The 16,223-nt window shown below is 40.0% G+C and overlaps 1 protein-coding gene across 10 annotated transcripts in view; it reads left to right on the top strand.

Moving 5' to 3' along the window:
- The window catches only part of BCAS1 (brain enriched myelin associated protein 1), a 118,795-nt gene that overhangs the window by 64,329 nt on the left and 38,243 nt on the right, over positions 1–16,223 (top strand). For 6 of the 10 annotated variants that reach the window (XM_017496900.1, XM_017496899.1, XM_017496895.1 and 3 more), the window contains exons 5-8: positions 5,185–5,343; positions 6,144–6,188; positions 8,584–8,718; positions 15,973–16,185. In XM_017496900.1, the coding sequence (XP_017352389.1) occupies positions 5,185–5,343; positions 6,144–6,188; positions 8,584–8,718; positions 15,973–16,185 (552 nt within the window). The remainder of the gene's footprint in view (positions 1–5,184; positions 5,344–6,143; positions 6,189–8,583; positions 8,719–15,972; positions 16,186–16,223) is intronic. The other 4 variants (XM_037727264.1, XM_037727261.1, XM_037727262.1 and 1 more) reach the window with 1 other exon arrangement.

Here is a 16,223-nt window from a genome sequence, read left to right as displayed (position 1 = left end):
TCAAAAAAAAAAAAAAGATGGTAGAAAGGAAAGGAACATCAATGAGCTACAGAAAACTCCCAAGTAGGCTAGTAGGCATGTAATTGGAGTCCATGAAAGAAGAGAAAAAGAGGAAAGAAAATATATTTGAAGACATAATGGCTAAAAATTGGTAATTGACAGTCTTACTTGGATCAAATAATTTGTTCATTCATTGATTAGTAATTACTGATACTGTACCACGTGCACAAGTCTAGGTGCTGGGGAGACATAAGAGAGAAAAAACCTTCATTGGTTTATATTCCAGTGAGGGGAGAGGAACAAAACACAAAATGAGCAAGTGGGAGTTTGAATATAATTCTCAGTCTTGCCACTGAGAGCCAGATAAGTCTCTGTGCATTGCAGGAATTTTAGCAACATGCCCGACTTCTATTCTCTAGATACCAGTAGTAGCTCATCCACCCACTACTCGTGACAACCAAAGAATGTCTCCAGACATTACCAGATGTTCCTGGGAGGAAGGGGAGCTAGTCATATATTAGAAGTGAAATACACTAAGAAAAAAATTAAGCAATTAGCAGTATCAGATGTGCCAGGATATATTATAACAACTTAAAGTAGAGTGGTAAGGAAAGACCTTGATAAAAATGTGACAATTGGGCTGGCCATGGTGGCTCACGCCTATAATCTTAGCACTTTGGGAGGCCAAGGTGGGCGGATCACCTGAGGTCAGGAGTTCAAGACCAGCCTGAGCAACATGGTGAAAACTCATCTCTACTAAAAATACAAAAATTAGCCAGGCATGGTGGCACACACTATAATCCCAGCTACTTGGGTGGCTGAGTCAGGAGAATTGCCTGAGCCTGGGAGATCGAAGTTGCAGTGAGCTGAGATCACACCACTGCATTCCAGCCTGGGTGACAGAGTGAGACTGTCTCAGAAACAAAAACAAAAAAGTGACAATTGAAAAAGACTTGAAAGAAGTAAGGTCACGTGCTCCTGGCATGCAGAAGTTCAGGTGCAAATGTCCTGAGGCAAGAGCCTACTTGACATGTTCAATGAAGAGCAAGAAGATCACTGGGTTACAAAAGAGTGACGCAGGGGAAAAATAAACCAAAAAAAAGGTCAGAAAAGCCATGAGAATGGAGTGGAAGAGAGGCACTTCTTCAGGAATGAGCAGGAGAGTCCTGTTATCACAAGGAGTAAGGAATGCTAGTTAGGCAAAAACAAGTTAATGCTTACTTGCCAACTATGTGGCCTCAGACATGATGTTTAAACCTCTCTGGCCCTCAGCTTTCTCATCTGTAAAATGCCTTGCACAATCTTGCCAAAGATTAATTAGATTTGTGAAGGCGCCCATAACTCTAAAGCTATTCAAGCACGAACAAGCATTGTTTAAAACATAAGGATGTCATGGTTTAAACAAGTTATAAGTGTAGTGCTTCTTGGGAGAGTTAAGTCGTGAAGGATTTTTACAGGTTGAATTTATGGATTTAGTCGAGATTTATATACGCTCCTTATGGGGATCTTGGTTTTCCACCACCTGGATTTAATTTATATGATGTCAAATTTTACTGCACATACTATATAAGTTTAGCAAAGTTGACACTCATAGACAAATAACCTACAGCATTTTAAGATGTTCAGTTCTGACAGGCCTGAGTTATAACCCCCAGATTTGTTCCTCTCAAGCTGTGTGACCTTGGACAAATAACCTAAACTCTTTGAGCCTCATTTTATTGTTTGAAACTGTTAATTGTAATATTTTTCTCAGAATAGTGTTGTAAAGATTAAGTACATTTATTTAATACATTTATTTGTACAGTGGTTTGCATGCTGTAAATGTAAAATATTTGACATTATATATTATCCTATAATAAATAATGATATATTAAGATTAGGTGACTGGCTGGGTGCAGTGGCCCATGCCTGTAATCTCAGCACTTTGGAAGGCCGAGGCAGGTGGATCACAAGGTCAAGAGATCAAAACCATTCTGGCCAACATGGTGAAACCCCATCTCTACTAAAAATACAAAAAATTAGCAGGGTGTGGTAGTGCCTGTAGTCCCAGCCACTTGGGAGGCTGAGGCAGGAGAATCACTTGAATCCAGGAGGCAGAGGTTGCAGTGAGCCGAGATTGCGCCACTGCACTCCAGCGTGAACGATAAGAGCAGAAACTCCATCTCAAAAAAAAACAAACAAAAAAAATTAGGTGACCTCGTTGAATTATAGTAGCTTAGAAAAGAGAAAGCACTGGTGTACATGTAGTGCTTAATAAATAGTTGATGTAATTTGCACACATTTGTCCCCGCCCAAATCTCATATTGAATTGTAATCCCCGGTGTTGGAGGTTTGACCTGGTGAAAGGTGTTTGGATCATGGGGGTGGATGCCTCATGAATGGCTGGGGCCATCTCCTTGGTGGTAAGTGAGCTCTTGCTCTGAGTTCACACGAGATCTGGTCATTTGAAAGTGTGCGGCCTCGCCCTCCACTTTCTCTGTTGCTCCCGCTCTGACCATGTGCTGTGCCGGCTCCACCATGATTATAAGCTTCCTGAGCTTCCCAGAAACCAAGCAGATGCCACCACCAGGCTTCTGTAAAGCCTGCAAAACTGTGAGCCAATTAAGCCTCTTTTCTTTATAAATTACCCAGAATCAGTTATGTCTTTATAGCAATACAAAAACTGCCTAATACAATCGTCCATTAAAATGAGTTGAATGGTATCTCAGTAGTTGGGATCATCAACCCATATCAGTTTATACTGCTCTTCCAGACACTGCCAACCCCAGAGGAGAAAGTATAAAATCCAGAAGTCTAAATACAGGGCTACCATATCCCACTGTCCATTATTGGGAGAAGTGGTCGAAATAGAAATACCACGTTTTCTGTGTGCTTCTGCCAACTCACACACTGGGAATTGTTGGAAAACCCTGTGAGGAAACAGAAGTGTCTCCTTCCATTCTCCTCTAAGTAAGGGAACTGGCAGCTGGGGAGGGTGGGGGGGGCAGGGAGATGATGTAGAGAAGGCAAAACCCACAGCCCTAGGATGAAGGACTACATGGGGATGAAAGGCAGAGCGAAGAGGGAAGAGAATGCTCAAACCAGCAGGTGAAAGTCGAGTCTGCTTCCCTCACTCGACCCACCTCCAGACCACGGTCCCCAATGCCAGGCCACAGCCACATGCACCAACCTGCCCAGCTTGGACACGTTTTAGGTCTCACCTGTCACCACACCACTGCACCAAACAACTTCTCAGACCACCAATGTACCTGCAGGACCTCTCTATTAAAATCTTCTAATTTTTTGTAAGAATATTCATCAAGTTTATATAATTTGCATACCTCTTGACCCAAAAATTTCACCTTTGATAATTTACCCAAAGAAAATTATAGATACACATGAGTAATGAAAAATAAAAGTGTGAGATGTCCACTTTACTACTGCTTATAATACTCTAGATATACAACGACAAACACTGTGAATGGGCCAGATGCGGTGGCTCACACCTGTAATCTCAGCACTTTGGGAGGCCGAGGTGGGTGGATCGTGAGGTCAGGAGTTCAAAACCAGCCTGGCCAAGATGGTGAAACCCCGTCTCTACTACAAATACAAAAATTAGCCAGGCGTGATGGCAGGCACCTGTAATCCCAGCTATTCGGGAGGCTGAGGCAGAGAATCACTTGAACAGAATCGCTTGAACCTGGGAGGTACAGATTGCAGTGAGCTGAGGTGATGCCACTGCACTCCAGCCTGGGTGATAGAGTGAGAGTCCATCTCAAAAAAATAAAATAAACACTGTGAATTTCCATCAATAAGGATATTAGACAATAAACATTGTTATAATCAAGCAATTGAATAAATGTCACCTGAGTCATAAGGAATGATGCAGGTTTAGCTGTGTTGCCATGGGTTTCTGTGCTAGTTTGTCACATGAGAATTAATGCTGATACAGAGAGCACTGTTTTATTTTTGTAAAATTTTCATAAATGATACATATTTGTTGAAGGTTTTCTGTGGGCCTCGCTGTCCTTGGTACTTGAGAAAAGCACTCAGTGAAGTAGATATCCCTGTCTTTGTCGAGCTTATACTCTAAAGTGAGTATGAGAAAACGCAAAAATACTGAGAAGAAAACAGAACTACTGACACAGCAAAGATTTCTGAAAGGGCAAGGGACTCCGGTAGAGACGATGGTGGTGGGGGGAGAGCCTTAGATGGATATTTAGGGATAATCTCTCCAAAGAGATGACACTTCTGACCTTAAGGATGGATGGAAATTACCTATGAGCAGACAGAGGATGAGAATGTTTCAAACAGAGAGCCAGAAGTTTGAAAATAGCCTGTGATATGTTTGAAAAACACAAAGCAGGCCAGAAAATGGAATGAAGGAGCACGTGGTGCAGAGAGGATGGAGACTTAGTCAGGGGCAGATCATGTTAGACATTGGAGATCATGCGTCAGAGTTTGGGCTTGACTCCAAGAGCTGTCAGAAGCTACTGGAGGGTGGTCAGGAGTGGGAAGATGGGATCTGTTAAGTAAAGAATGTCTTGGAAGGGTCAAGAGCCCAAGCAGGTAGGGCAGGGGCTGTTGCAGTCATAAGGTGGAGAGGTGGTAGCGTCCTGTCCTCGAGTGGTGAAAGGGAGGCAGACTCAGAATGCAGCCTCCCCTCCTGAGAGAGGGTGGGGAGAAAATCAGTCTGCATATCACACCCCTTGCGCTGATAAACCTCAGATCCCGAAAGCAAAATAGTTATTTTCACCAATACTTTTTTTATTTTTATTTTTATTTTTTTTAGTTGGTATGATTTACCCCTGCGAAAATTGTTGGAAACCAAATAATGCCATCTCTGGGGATAATGTACACATCATTAGCTAAAGAGACTACAAAGATGGAAAATATTGATACCTTACACAACTTCCTTGCACAATTGGGAGAAAAGGGTTTTTGTTTCAAATGCAACGTGCACTGCTGTGTTTGTTACCCTTTGGCTCCAAAAAATGTCCCTCCAACCAACAGCAAATGCTGAATATGTTAGAAAGAGGGGGAGGGAAGGAGAGCGACTCTTATAATCTCATGATTGTTCTGCACACCCGTGGGCAGAAGAAGTATGCCTGGAATTAGGGGGTGAGAAAGGGGTGTGAAGCACAAGTATTACTTGGAGAGTTCACATTCAACAAGTGGCAACTGTGAAAACTGTTTTGCTCCTAGGACATAGTTGACAGCAAGGAGAAAGAAGGACAAGAAGTTGGAACTGCGAATTGTTCTGTCCCTGGGGACCCAGAAGCACGGGAGATTGCAAAGGACGACACCCAGACAACAGCCACAGCTGAGAATACTAATCCCGTCATGAGTTTCTTTAAGACCCTGGTAAGCAGTTGTCTCCTCTTTTTCTCTCAATTCTATGGCGCAAATGTTTTGTTAATTCTAAGAATAATGCACATTTGAATGTTATTGTACTGAATGGATTATCATGGTGCAGGTGGAGCATGGGAGAGGAGAACAGGCACAAGGTGTGCTTCCTAAGGAAGCTGTGTTACATCAGGCTTTTAGCGAGAGAGCCATTGAAAATGGGAGCCATGGTGTAAGCGGTGGATGCCCAAATCATGTAACATGGGCTGTATTGTAAGGGAATTGTATTGCAATTGAATATCTTACGGTCATTGATCATAAAAATGATTGGAAAATATCTCCCTGTGTTGTAGACCTCTCAAAGCAGTTTTGCCCCTCAAGTGGCAAATAAAACACTGTAGAAATCACTCAAAAAAAAAAATCCCTGAATGAATGAATGCATAGTGAAGCAGACTGTCCCAAATGTGTTTGGGCTATTTCCAAATATCAAGACTAACTTCAAAAGAAAAAACAATAAATGTCTGTTTGGAGTGGTGGAAGAATTTACGGAAAGTCTGTGGTCTTCCAGGAGACAATTTTGAATGTGGTCAAACTCTCGGTAAATGTATAAGATCAGCTGAATCTCATTATAAGATATTAATTTTGTTAACTTTTGTATTACCCAGCGATCCTGAGGTTTCCACTGAACCAAAAGTACTTCTCATTTTATTCTTGACCTGTGTGGTGAACTGGACCGCCCTAAAAAATTATGTATCCATGAAATAAAAATCACTTTAAAGAGCAATGATTTCTAATATCTGCTTTCTCAAACTTTTAAGGTTTCACCTAACAAAGCTGAAACAAAAAAGGATCCAGAAGACACGGTAGGTAATTTAAGTGTGTTTATGTTTGGGTTTGTGCATAGAATTGGATTTGGATTTGTGTCTGCTTGTTTTTTGAATATACATATGTGTGTGTATCATATTATATCTATATATAGTTGGCAATTTAATAGTGCTGCTGGATTGTCATTAAAATATTTTATTTATGTTAATGGTAGTTTAATTAAAATTTTACTGGAAAGCTTGAAAGATGTACCAGCTCTGGCTAAATAATAGCACAATACCAATTTCTTATATAGCGTAAGAGCAGAATGCTAATAATCATATCATCATCTTAGTCTTTTAGTTGTGTACAGAAAGACCCAGGGAATATAGTAAAAAACAGTCCATCTAAAGTGGAAGAAAGCTTTTCAGCAGGACATGGGCTGTAAAAACATTAAAGTAAAAGAAAGCAGCTGTATTTTTGTTTTTTAAAAATATGTTATTTTTCAATGTAATTTGAAAAAATAAATATTCACTGCAAAGGCAGCGGTTTGGTGAAATAAAATAGCTTCCATGGAACACTTGCCAAACGGATGGTCTTCTGGAGGTGTTAGGATGCTCTAGAGAGCCTAGATTTTTCACTGTCATCCAAGAAATTCAGCCAATTCCCCTCAAAATAAATTTGGTTTGAAATAACATCTTCCTAGAGATGGTCTCCCTTTATACTTGACAAGGCCAGTTACCTCTAGTGGAATATGTGGTTTAAATTTCACGGGAACCATGAGGGAAGTTTAACTTGGTGACAAATAAGTGTCTTGGGTTCTTCTTCTGATACTGGAAAGTGCTTTGAAAAACATCGGGAGCAGATACAAGGCTTGGTTTACCTCATACATCTGCTACCCATATGTGAAGGAGTTGGCTGTGAAAAGAGGATCCGTGATTTTGTGTCAAAAGACTCGCATTTCAACTCCAGTTGTGCTACTTGATAGTGGTACAGTCTTAACCTGTCTAAACCTGAGTCTCCATGTCTATAAAAAAATTGAGACAAAAAAATTCTTTCTCCTGGACCCAGGGTTGAATGAAGGTATGGCAATGCCTTGCAAACTGTAGAGCTCTGATGAAATGCAGTGATCCCTATTTCCATGATCACAGCCAAGACTTGTTGAATGACATGACTACGTTTGTATTGTATTTATTGGTTCTTCCAGAATTTTCTTCCATTGGAAAAAAAATATGTATCTGAAGAATCTACATGCATTTTCCTATAAAATTATTCATTTGTTATGAGGTCACTAGCATCAAGTTCAGTGAATGGTTGGGACAAAATGTATTTCTTTTAGTTCTATGTCTTGCATTGTTTGAAGCCACATGGCGTAAAAGGCTATAAACAGTGGGGTGTGGGAGTGTGTTGTGTAGCTTCCCAAGTGACCTGATGCATTCATTCTCTTTAGCTAGTCATGCACTAAGACTACTCCCTGACCCAAAATGTGGTCAAAGCTGAACGGACCTAGCTGATAAAATCTCACCATCCTGCCTAGGAACCCATGAGTGGAGGTGGGCCTCAAAAGAGAGTTTTGTGAATGTAGGTTTTCCATGACACCACCAACAGATGTGTTTTCCTCAAACCTGGTTCTCATATCTTGCAATTTTGACATCTTTTCTATGGAAGTTCTTGGATTAACCTTTTGAAGTCTGTATCGTTTTCAGCCCACTACCTTCCCCATGCAAAATGCCCTGACATTTTAACGTGAGTTGACAGTCTTGAGTGGTTGTAGCCAGGCTATTTCGGTTTCAGTCTCCCTCTGCTTTGGCTCAGTGGATTGATTGACACTACACATTTCCTTTGCATGGGGGATCTACCCATTCAGAAGTGAGCTGAAATTTTTGCAGGTGATACTGCTTCCATAAAGTTTCTAATAGTGAATTAAAGGAGATCAATTTGAGACTAAAAGCCATTCAGTGTCAGTATTTGCTTTGACTCCAGGATGAAAAATAAATATTTTGTCTGCAGGTATTTTTTCCTTTACCATGTATCAATAGCATTTAGATATCTAAAACTACCTAGTAGAGACTGCATTACCTTTTTATTTGTGTTGTTTATTTTTCATTTGGATATTTTAAGTCACGCAGAAAGAGTTTAAACGTCCTGTTATTTGTCTTCAGCAAATGGAGATAAGGAGTTTTTTATTTTGTTTTGTTCTGTCTTGCTTTGAGGTGTGTTCATCTGGGTCATTTAAATAGGTCACTGTTGAAAATCATGGTATATCTAAAATTGACTGTGAATATGGGAGTTTAAAAACGGCAAACATTTACAGGGTGTTTTGTGGTTAGGAAAGGAGACAATATACCAACAGTTCATTGTCACAGTGTATTAACAGACTTTAAAACAACAGAAAAGAAAGAGAATTTTGTTCAAAAACTAAGTTCTGAGGTTGTGACTGCTGTTGCCCCAAAGGCGTCGAAAGCAGAAAGTGTCTGTGACGGACAAGCCGGTCAGAAGACACCTGAGATCCAGGCTAGAGGCGCCAAGAAAAAGCACCTGCATAGCCCCAGGCTAGGACTTGCCTTTAGAAAATTCTTTAGGCATAAGGTCTGTATCTTGTTAAAGTAGGAGGAAAAACAAGAACTCTGGTCTTCACAAGACATGTGCTATCCGGAGCCCACCCAGCTCTTCTCCGGTGAAAACAGAGCCTTGGGTGGTGGGGATCATTATAAGGGAATTAAAGATGATATGAATCAAACTTCGGTGATCGTTTTTAAGTCTCCATAATCATAAACATTTCAAATGGGTGTCTTCCTAGTGTGGACCAGGGTTCTGAAACTATTCTTCTAACCCAGTATTTCCCAAATGTCAACCACCTGTACACCACCTTCACCATTTTTGTTAGATGTACTATTATCTACTTGACATTTTTACATTGAAATTGGCCTATTTTCTATTTAAAAGAAACTTTATATCATATATAGAAAATCAGAATAATTTTTCATAAGAGGAAGGTAACCATTAATATGGCTGATTAACAAGACATTACATTCTAGCTACCTCACATGAGGTAGCTCTGAATCTGATGCTCTTTCTAGCTTTATTACAAGGTGATTAATTGGCCAGTGGTAGAAAAATGTTAAAGACATACCATCACCAGACTGAGACTTTCTCCAGAATGTTAGTAGAAGGATTAAATGAGAGTTGGGAAAGGAAAAGTATTTTTACTATTTGAATACTATTTAATATCATATTTCTACACAATCTATAATCTTCACTGATCCAACAGTGGTATGCTTCCTACATTTTGGGAAATACTCTTCTAACCTCAAGTAACAATTTTATCTTTCCATGGTCTGTTTCATCTATTGCCAATATTAACTAAGCTTACACTGAATCCAAATAAAAGTCCAGGCAGAAAAAAACAATGAATGAAGGCAGAGCACATTTTATCTCCATGTCTTTGGGAAGCTAGGATAACACTGAAGTCAGTTTGGGAAGTATTACTCTTTCGATGTCTAACAAGACGCCAGTGTTTGTCTGAAACCATCAGTTGAAAAGATCCCTTAATTGGGTGAGCATGCTTGAAAATTTGTTTAAAATATCAGCCGTTTCCACCAAGTCGAATGCCTGTATTCAAACACTTCCTAGCTGGCTGTTACAGTCCCGGGATTGTATATGCAAATAATCACTCCAAAGAAAGTTCTCGTAGCTGGATCTGTATTTGCATAAACAGACTATGTTATGAAGCTGCCCTTCAGTTTCCATACAGTATTATCTTGTTCTGTAAAAAGAAAATGGGGAGTGATAAATATTGCAATGGGTGAAGGGAAATTAAAATGTGCTCCAACATCATATGGAAAATAACTTAGTAACTGCTGGTGAAACGTGTCATAGATCTCATATGAAAGAATCTAGTTTAACTCCCACTTGGAGCTTTTGTAAGTAAGGGGTCTTGAAAGTTTAAGAAGTGTATGACTTTTCCCCAGATCTGCATTTCATTATGACATTTACTTCATGCACTACAAAATTTTACGTCTGCAGTATCTCTTCCAGCCGTAAAGGGGACCACCCAAGTTCATGTTATCATTCCTAGGGCTTCCCAAAACCAGTGGCCTCCCGTCTTGTCATGGAGGTAGATGGGAAAAGATAGGATTCTGGAATAGTGGGAAGATGTAGAGGGAAGAGCCTTCTGGGATTCTGTAACACAGACACAAGGACTTCAGGGTTTTGCCTTGAGTTGCATTCAGTGTGTTTTTTGTTTTGTAAGTGTAAATCAAAGTAAGGGACACCTCCCAAATGTTCTGAATTCTTATTTATGTAGCAGTTTGTTAGAGCTCATTGGCTTTTATCTCTACACCTAAGACAGTTTATTTCTTTTTCTCTTTTAATTATTTCCATTGTCTATAAAGTTGGAAAATAAGGCCTTTAAATAACCAGCCAGATTCTATCAGTGACTTTATCATGATTTTAGGAGCTGTGATACTCTCCATTTCCCCATGGATTTGTCACCTGGATCAGAAAACAGGAAATTCAAGCAAAGTTAAGGAAAAAACCATTTTGCTATTAAAAAAAAAAAAAAAGGTACCAATTCTGGTTAATCCTGGGGGTTTAGTTCTCTACATCTGTATGATCCTTTTTATAAAAAGAATTTTCTTGGTTCAAAAACGTGGGGAAGTCCGGAATTAGTAAATGAAATACATTTAATGTCAGCTTTTGCTGAACTGGAACCATTTTTCCTGGCCTAATGGCATGTGAAGTCTCAGAATCAAACTTTTTCATGTGGCCTCCACTGTTTGGTGACAACTTTAGACACAAGGCAGAACATTGCTTTAGAATGCTTTTGCCATGCCCTAAAATGTTCTCCGCCTTTCTCAGGTTTTCCCAATGCCCACCTTTCCATAAGGCAGCTGAAATATTAGCAACCAGCATGCATGATTCATAAGCTCTACATTCATTGTTTTTGGTTCTTGGTACAATGTTTACATCTTACTAACATCTCCTTCTCTATGTGAAAACAGGTTGAAAATGTATTAAGAAGGTAAGGTCATTTGACATACAATCTCCAAATTGAATCCACTAGACTATCATGGGTAGGGCCACCCGGTAAAGTAAAGAGGACTCAGTCAAATTCAAATTTTTTATAAACAAGAAGTAACTCTTGAATTTAAATATAAGTATGTCCCATGCAATATTTGGAACATACTTATGCTAGAAAATTATTTGTTGATCTGAAATTAATATTTAATGGAACATCCTATATTCTTAGTCTCATTTGCTAAATCTGGAAACCCTATTCATGAGATTGCCTCCAAAAGCACAATTAGAATTTTCATAGTCTCCTCTGTAATACAAACAAAGAATATCCAGTTGGTAAACGCTGGCAGAACTCCATCTGGGAGACTTCTTTGGGAAGGGAGGGGAGTGGTGGGCAGCAATGAAAAGACTAATAATGGTCTGGCCAGTCCTCCATAGCCCAGTGAGGAAGGGATGGGTGGCTGGAAACATGGCATGGCAGGGTCTTGCGCGGTTGTCTCTCGCTGGTCCCTTTCATAGACTGTAATTATTAATTGAATGATTGATTGTCTATTTTGTGCCAGAAGCCAGGCCTGATGGAAATTAGGGAGGTAATTATGACCAAGACTCTCTTAGTCTTGTGATATGATGATAACCAAAACTCTAGCAAGAGAGATGCATATTCAACCGACAACCACACAGCTATGTTAGAATTATACTGTTACTATAACGATAGTAGGGTCATGCCCTTGTAATGTTGTTTTTCAAAGGTTTCTGGATATCTTCCCAGTGCAAAGAGAAAAAAAAATTGGCCATTTCCCCATGAAACTGATCAGTATAGATGTGTTTCCCAATTTTTATCTCAGTATCAGCTCCCACCATGATGCTTTTTTAGACTATTATTTGCCCTAATTACTCTTCTCTCCATGAAATGTAAACATAACAAGTATTCTTTATACCTGTTAATGCACAGTGATTATTTAGGGGAGCCACAGACCATGTTAGTATCTAATTTGGCATAACCCTTCTTCCAAGAACAAAGATAATATTATGTCTTGCTGTATATTGCCCTCGTTGAGAATGGTGGTATAGACATTTCCATCACTGATGGGTGGAATAACCCAGGCAGCAGAAAACCTTGACTCATTGGAAACAGTATAGTAGAGTCACTATTAATGCTTGGGTTTGGGGATCAGACTCCCCAGATTCAACTGTCAGCTCTGCTCCCCGATTCGTGTAACCATAGGCAAGTTACTTAACCACCAAGCAACTAGATTTCACTGTCTGTGAAATTGACATAAAAACTAGTGTCTTCCTATAGTACCATTGGGATATTATGGTTAAAATTAGTTTATTGGACATTTCAAAATAGCTAGAAGAGAAGAATTGTAAGTTCTCAACACAAAGAAAAGATAAAAGTTTGAGGTGATGGAAATTCCAGTTACCCTGGTTTAATTGGTTTAATCATTACACGTTGTACACAGATATCAAAATGTCACATGTACCCCCAAAAAAATAAATGGAAAAGAAAAATAGTTTCTTCCTCGTAGGACTTTTGTCAGGACATTCAGGTGCTTACAACAGTGTCTGTCAGTGTTACCTTGTATTCTTGTCGTCAAATCAAAGTTTAAAGTTGGAAATTATCTCTTCAAGATGCAACGATGGTCCAGGGAGACTAGGCAGAGAGAGAGAGCGTGGTGGCTGAGTGATGAAAATGGCCAAATATGTAATGCATTAGGTCAACTGGAGCTGTCCCAGGGAAATTCTAGCACTCCAGGACTTGGGAGACTTGTTTTTCGTAACCTCTACATGACTCTGGGTAAGTGGGCTAAATGCACATCAAATGGAAACCTTGAGCCAAAAAAATAACACAGCATTTAGAAAGCATACAAAGCAAGCCACAGAAGTTACACCAAAATAGCGTGCGGCCATGAAGCCTCCCTTCTAATGACTTTGGCAGGATTGATGATTGGCTTAAAGCAAACCAGGGTCCTTTCTTAGAGTTGGGGATGAGGTCAGCCCCAACCCTCCAGATGCTTGGTCTAAAGTGGACCACTGGGCAAATGGGGATTCTCCCAGGAAAGAAGAAGGAGAGGATGTTGTTGGAGAAGTAGCCACACTTGACCACTTTCTCCGGCACTTGCCAAAGGACCTTAGGGCGGCTGTTCCCTGTGCCTGGAAAACTCTCTTCTTCCCTTCCCTGGTTAAGCTTCAGTCACTCTTCAGATCAAAGCACAGCCATCTTTTTCTCAGTAAAGCCTCCCCTGATTGTCATGAGTGGACCAAACTCCTTGATTTAGCTTTTTGTGGGGTTGAGAGGAATAGCCTCAAATCCCCTCCCCACTCACTAGCACTTACTACAGTTGAAATTTTACATTTGTTTGTGGCATTGTTTACTGTCATCCTCTCCCTGAGGACGTGTAATCCCAACACTTAATATGTACCACAGCTCATAGAAGACACTCAAGGTGGCTTTTAAAAGAATTAATGAATAATACTTTCTCTTATTTTTTGAAAAAGAAAGCAAGCTACTTAGCATGTGTGTGTTAGTGGGAGGAGTACTTATCCTTTAACCAGGCCCCTTAATTTAATTACTGTTTAGAGCTAAAATAGCACCAGGTACTGAAGACCATTTGGGACATTTGTAATGCAGAATTTTATGAGCTCAGCCATTTTGACTTCACTGTCTATAAAATGCAAAGGTTATTTTAAATTCCAGCACTTTGCCATTTTGTATACTTTTAAATGGAACTGGAGTTTTTCCAATATCAACTATCACAAAATTCACTTCCTGACATTAGTTCTTTATCTTGATTCGAGCTTAGATTCTGCTCAGTGAATGACTCCTTCTTAGTATTAAAAAATTCAGTGAAGAAGATCTTGTGTCTTGCATCAAATAGTAAAATTCATGTTATTTGCAAACATCCTTTGGAGAAGCAATGTGCTGCCTGGGAAGAGCTCCAGACAGGAGCCGTAAGTTCAGATTTGAGGCCAGGTTGTGCCCTTGTTCAGCACTGGGCAGATCATTGGCCTCAGTTTCCCCATTAATGAAAATTCATGCATTGGATCAGGTGGGCTTAAGACTCCTTCTAGGATCAAAAAATACTATCAAATTTTCTGAATTTGTCCATATTCTTTTTTTTTTTTTTTTTTTTTGTGATGCTGTCTTACTCTTTTGCCCAGGCTGGAGTACAGTGACACAATCACGTCTCACTGCAGCCTCCTGGGCTCAAGCAATCTTCCTGCCTCAGCCTCCAAGTAGCTGGGACCACAGGTGCAAGCCACCATGCCCAGCTAATTTTTTATTATTTGTAGAGATGGGGTTTCACCATGTTGCCTGGGCTGATCTTAAACTCCTGGCCTCAAGGAATCCTCCCACGTTGGCCCTCCCAAAGTGCTGGGATTACAAGTGTGAGATGCCATACCTGGCCCATACCCCATTTTTACTGCAATATATTTTTTTTCTTTTAGTTGAAAATTTTAATCAAGGATATTACATCTTTGGGAACTTAAAGGGATTGAGCTACAAGTATCCGGATCAAAAAATCATAAAATGAAGACATTTAGGATTAAGAGGTTAGGTCAGGCTGGGCGCAGTGGCTCACACCTGTAATCCCAGCACTTTGGGAGGCCGAGGTGGGCAGATCACGAGGTCAGGAGTTTGAGACCAGCCTGGCCAACATGGTGAAATCCCATCTCTACGAAAAATACAAAAATTAGCCGGGCATGGTGGCGCACACCTGTAATCCCAGCTACATGGGAGGCTAAGGCAGGAGAATTGTTTGAACCCGGGAGGCGGAGGTTGCAGTGAGCCGAGATCGTGCCACTGCACTGCAGCTCTGCGTGACAGAGCAAGACTCTGTCTCGGAGAAAAAAAAAAAAAAAAGAGGTTAGATCAGATGAACTTGTTACAATTATGAGTACCAATATTTACTCATGTCAAGATAAATTCTGACTATAATTCTCCCAACTCTTCCTTTATCTCATGACTCAGTGGCAGAGTATAGAAATTCACACCCCCTTGCTGAAGAAATCAGATGTCCTGGCATTGGACTTCAGTGCAGCTGTTCAGAGAGAGAGACAGAAAGGGAGGGAGGAGACATGGACAGAGGGAGAGAAAGACAGAGGGAAGGACGGGGAGGAAAGGAAGAAGGGAAGGAAGAGAGAGGAGGGGAGGAAATAAAGACCGACTGAACAGACAACATTTGAAGAAATTTTAATTGTAGGGGCTGCATCTAAAAATGAAGAAATAGGGTTTGTGGATACTTTTCCAAATCAAAACCCCCTCAACAAGTTCCGGCCTAGCTACCTTTTGCTAACTTTGTAGCCTAACTCAGTCATCCCCAAAGTGAAGTGTGCAGAAAAATTTCAGAAGTTCTACATATTTATTTTAACTCTTCTTTAATTTATAATTTTGATTAGTAAAACAATAAATGCTTATAATATATACATAAATAAGTATGCGTGTATTGAAGGTAGAAATTCAAAATGTTTTTACTGATGGGAACTTGACTGAAACCGTTTGGAGACCAGTGGCCTATATAAGAACTTTGTAGTCTAACAGCAAAGGGCCTCTTACCTTCACCTTGATTCCTAATAAGTTACTTACATAAACGTAATTAATAATCTATGTTAATTCTTAGAAAGAAAAATATCTTGACTTTTTCTGAGATTTTAACACAAATCCACATTCACAGTAACAATTTTTAAAATACAGAAAAATGTAAAGAAGAAAAGTAACATTATATATAGCCTCACTCCATGTTTATTAAAAAGAGATCTTCCATTTTTAAAATTTTGAGACCATTTTGAATGTTTTCCCCTTCATTTTCTTTAACTTTTTAGGGTGCTGAAAAGTCACCCACCACTTCAGCTGACCTGAAGTCAGAGAAAGCCAACTTTACATCCCAGGAGACCCAAGGGGCTGCCAAGAATTCCAAAGGCTGCAACCCATCAGGGCACACACAGTCCGTGACAACCCCTGAAACTGTGAAGGAAAGCACCAAGGAGAAATCAGGTCCCACTTCTCTGCCTCTGAGCAAACTGTTTTGGAAAAAGGTAAGTCTGATTTTCAAGCTTTAGAGAGTCACCAGGGC

Source organism: Cebus imitator, unplaced genomic scaffold, assembly GCF_001604975.1.
Source record: "Cebus imitator isolate Cc_AM_T3 unplaced genomic scaffold, Cebus_imitator-1.0 Scaffold224, whole genome shotgun sequence".
In the NCBI taxonomy this organism is placed as follows: domain Eukaryota; kingdom Metazoa; phylum Chordata; class Mammalia; order Primates; family Cebidae; genus Cebus; species Cebus imitator.
This window is presented reverse-complemented; position numbering and strand designations above follow the sequence as displayed.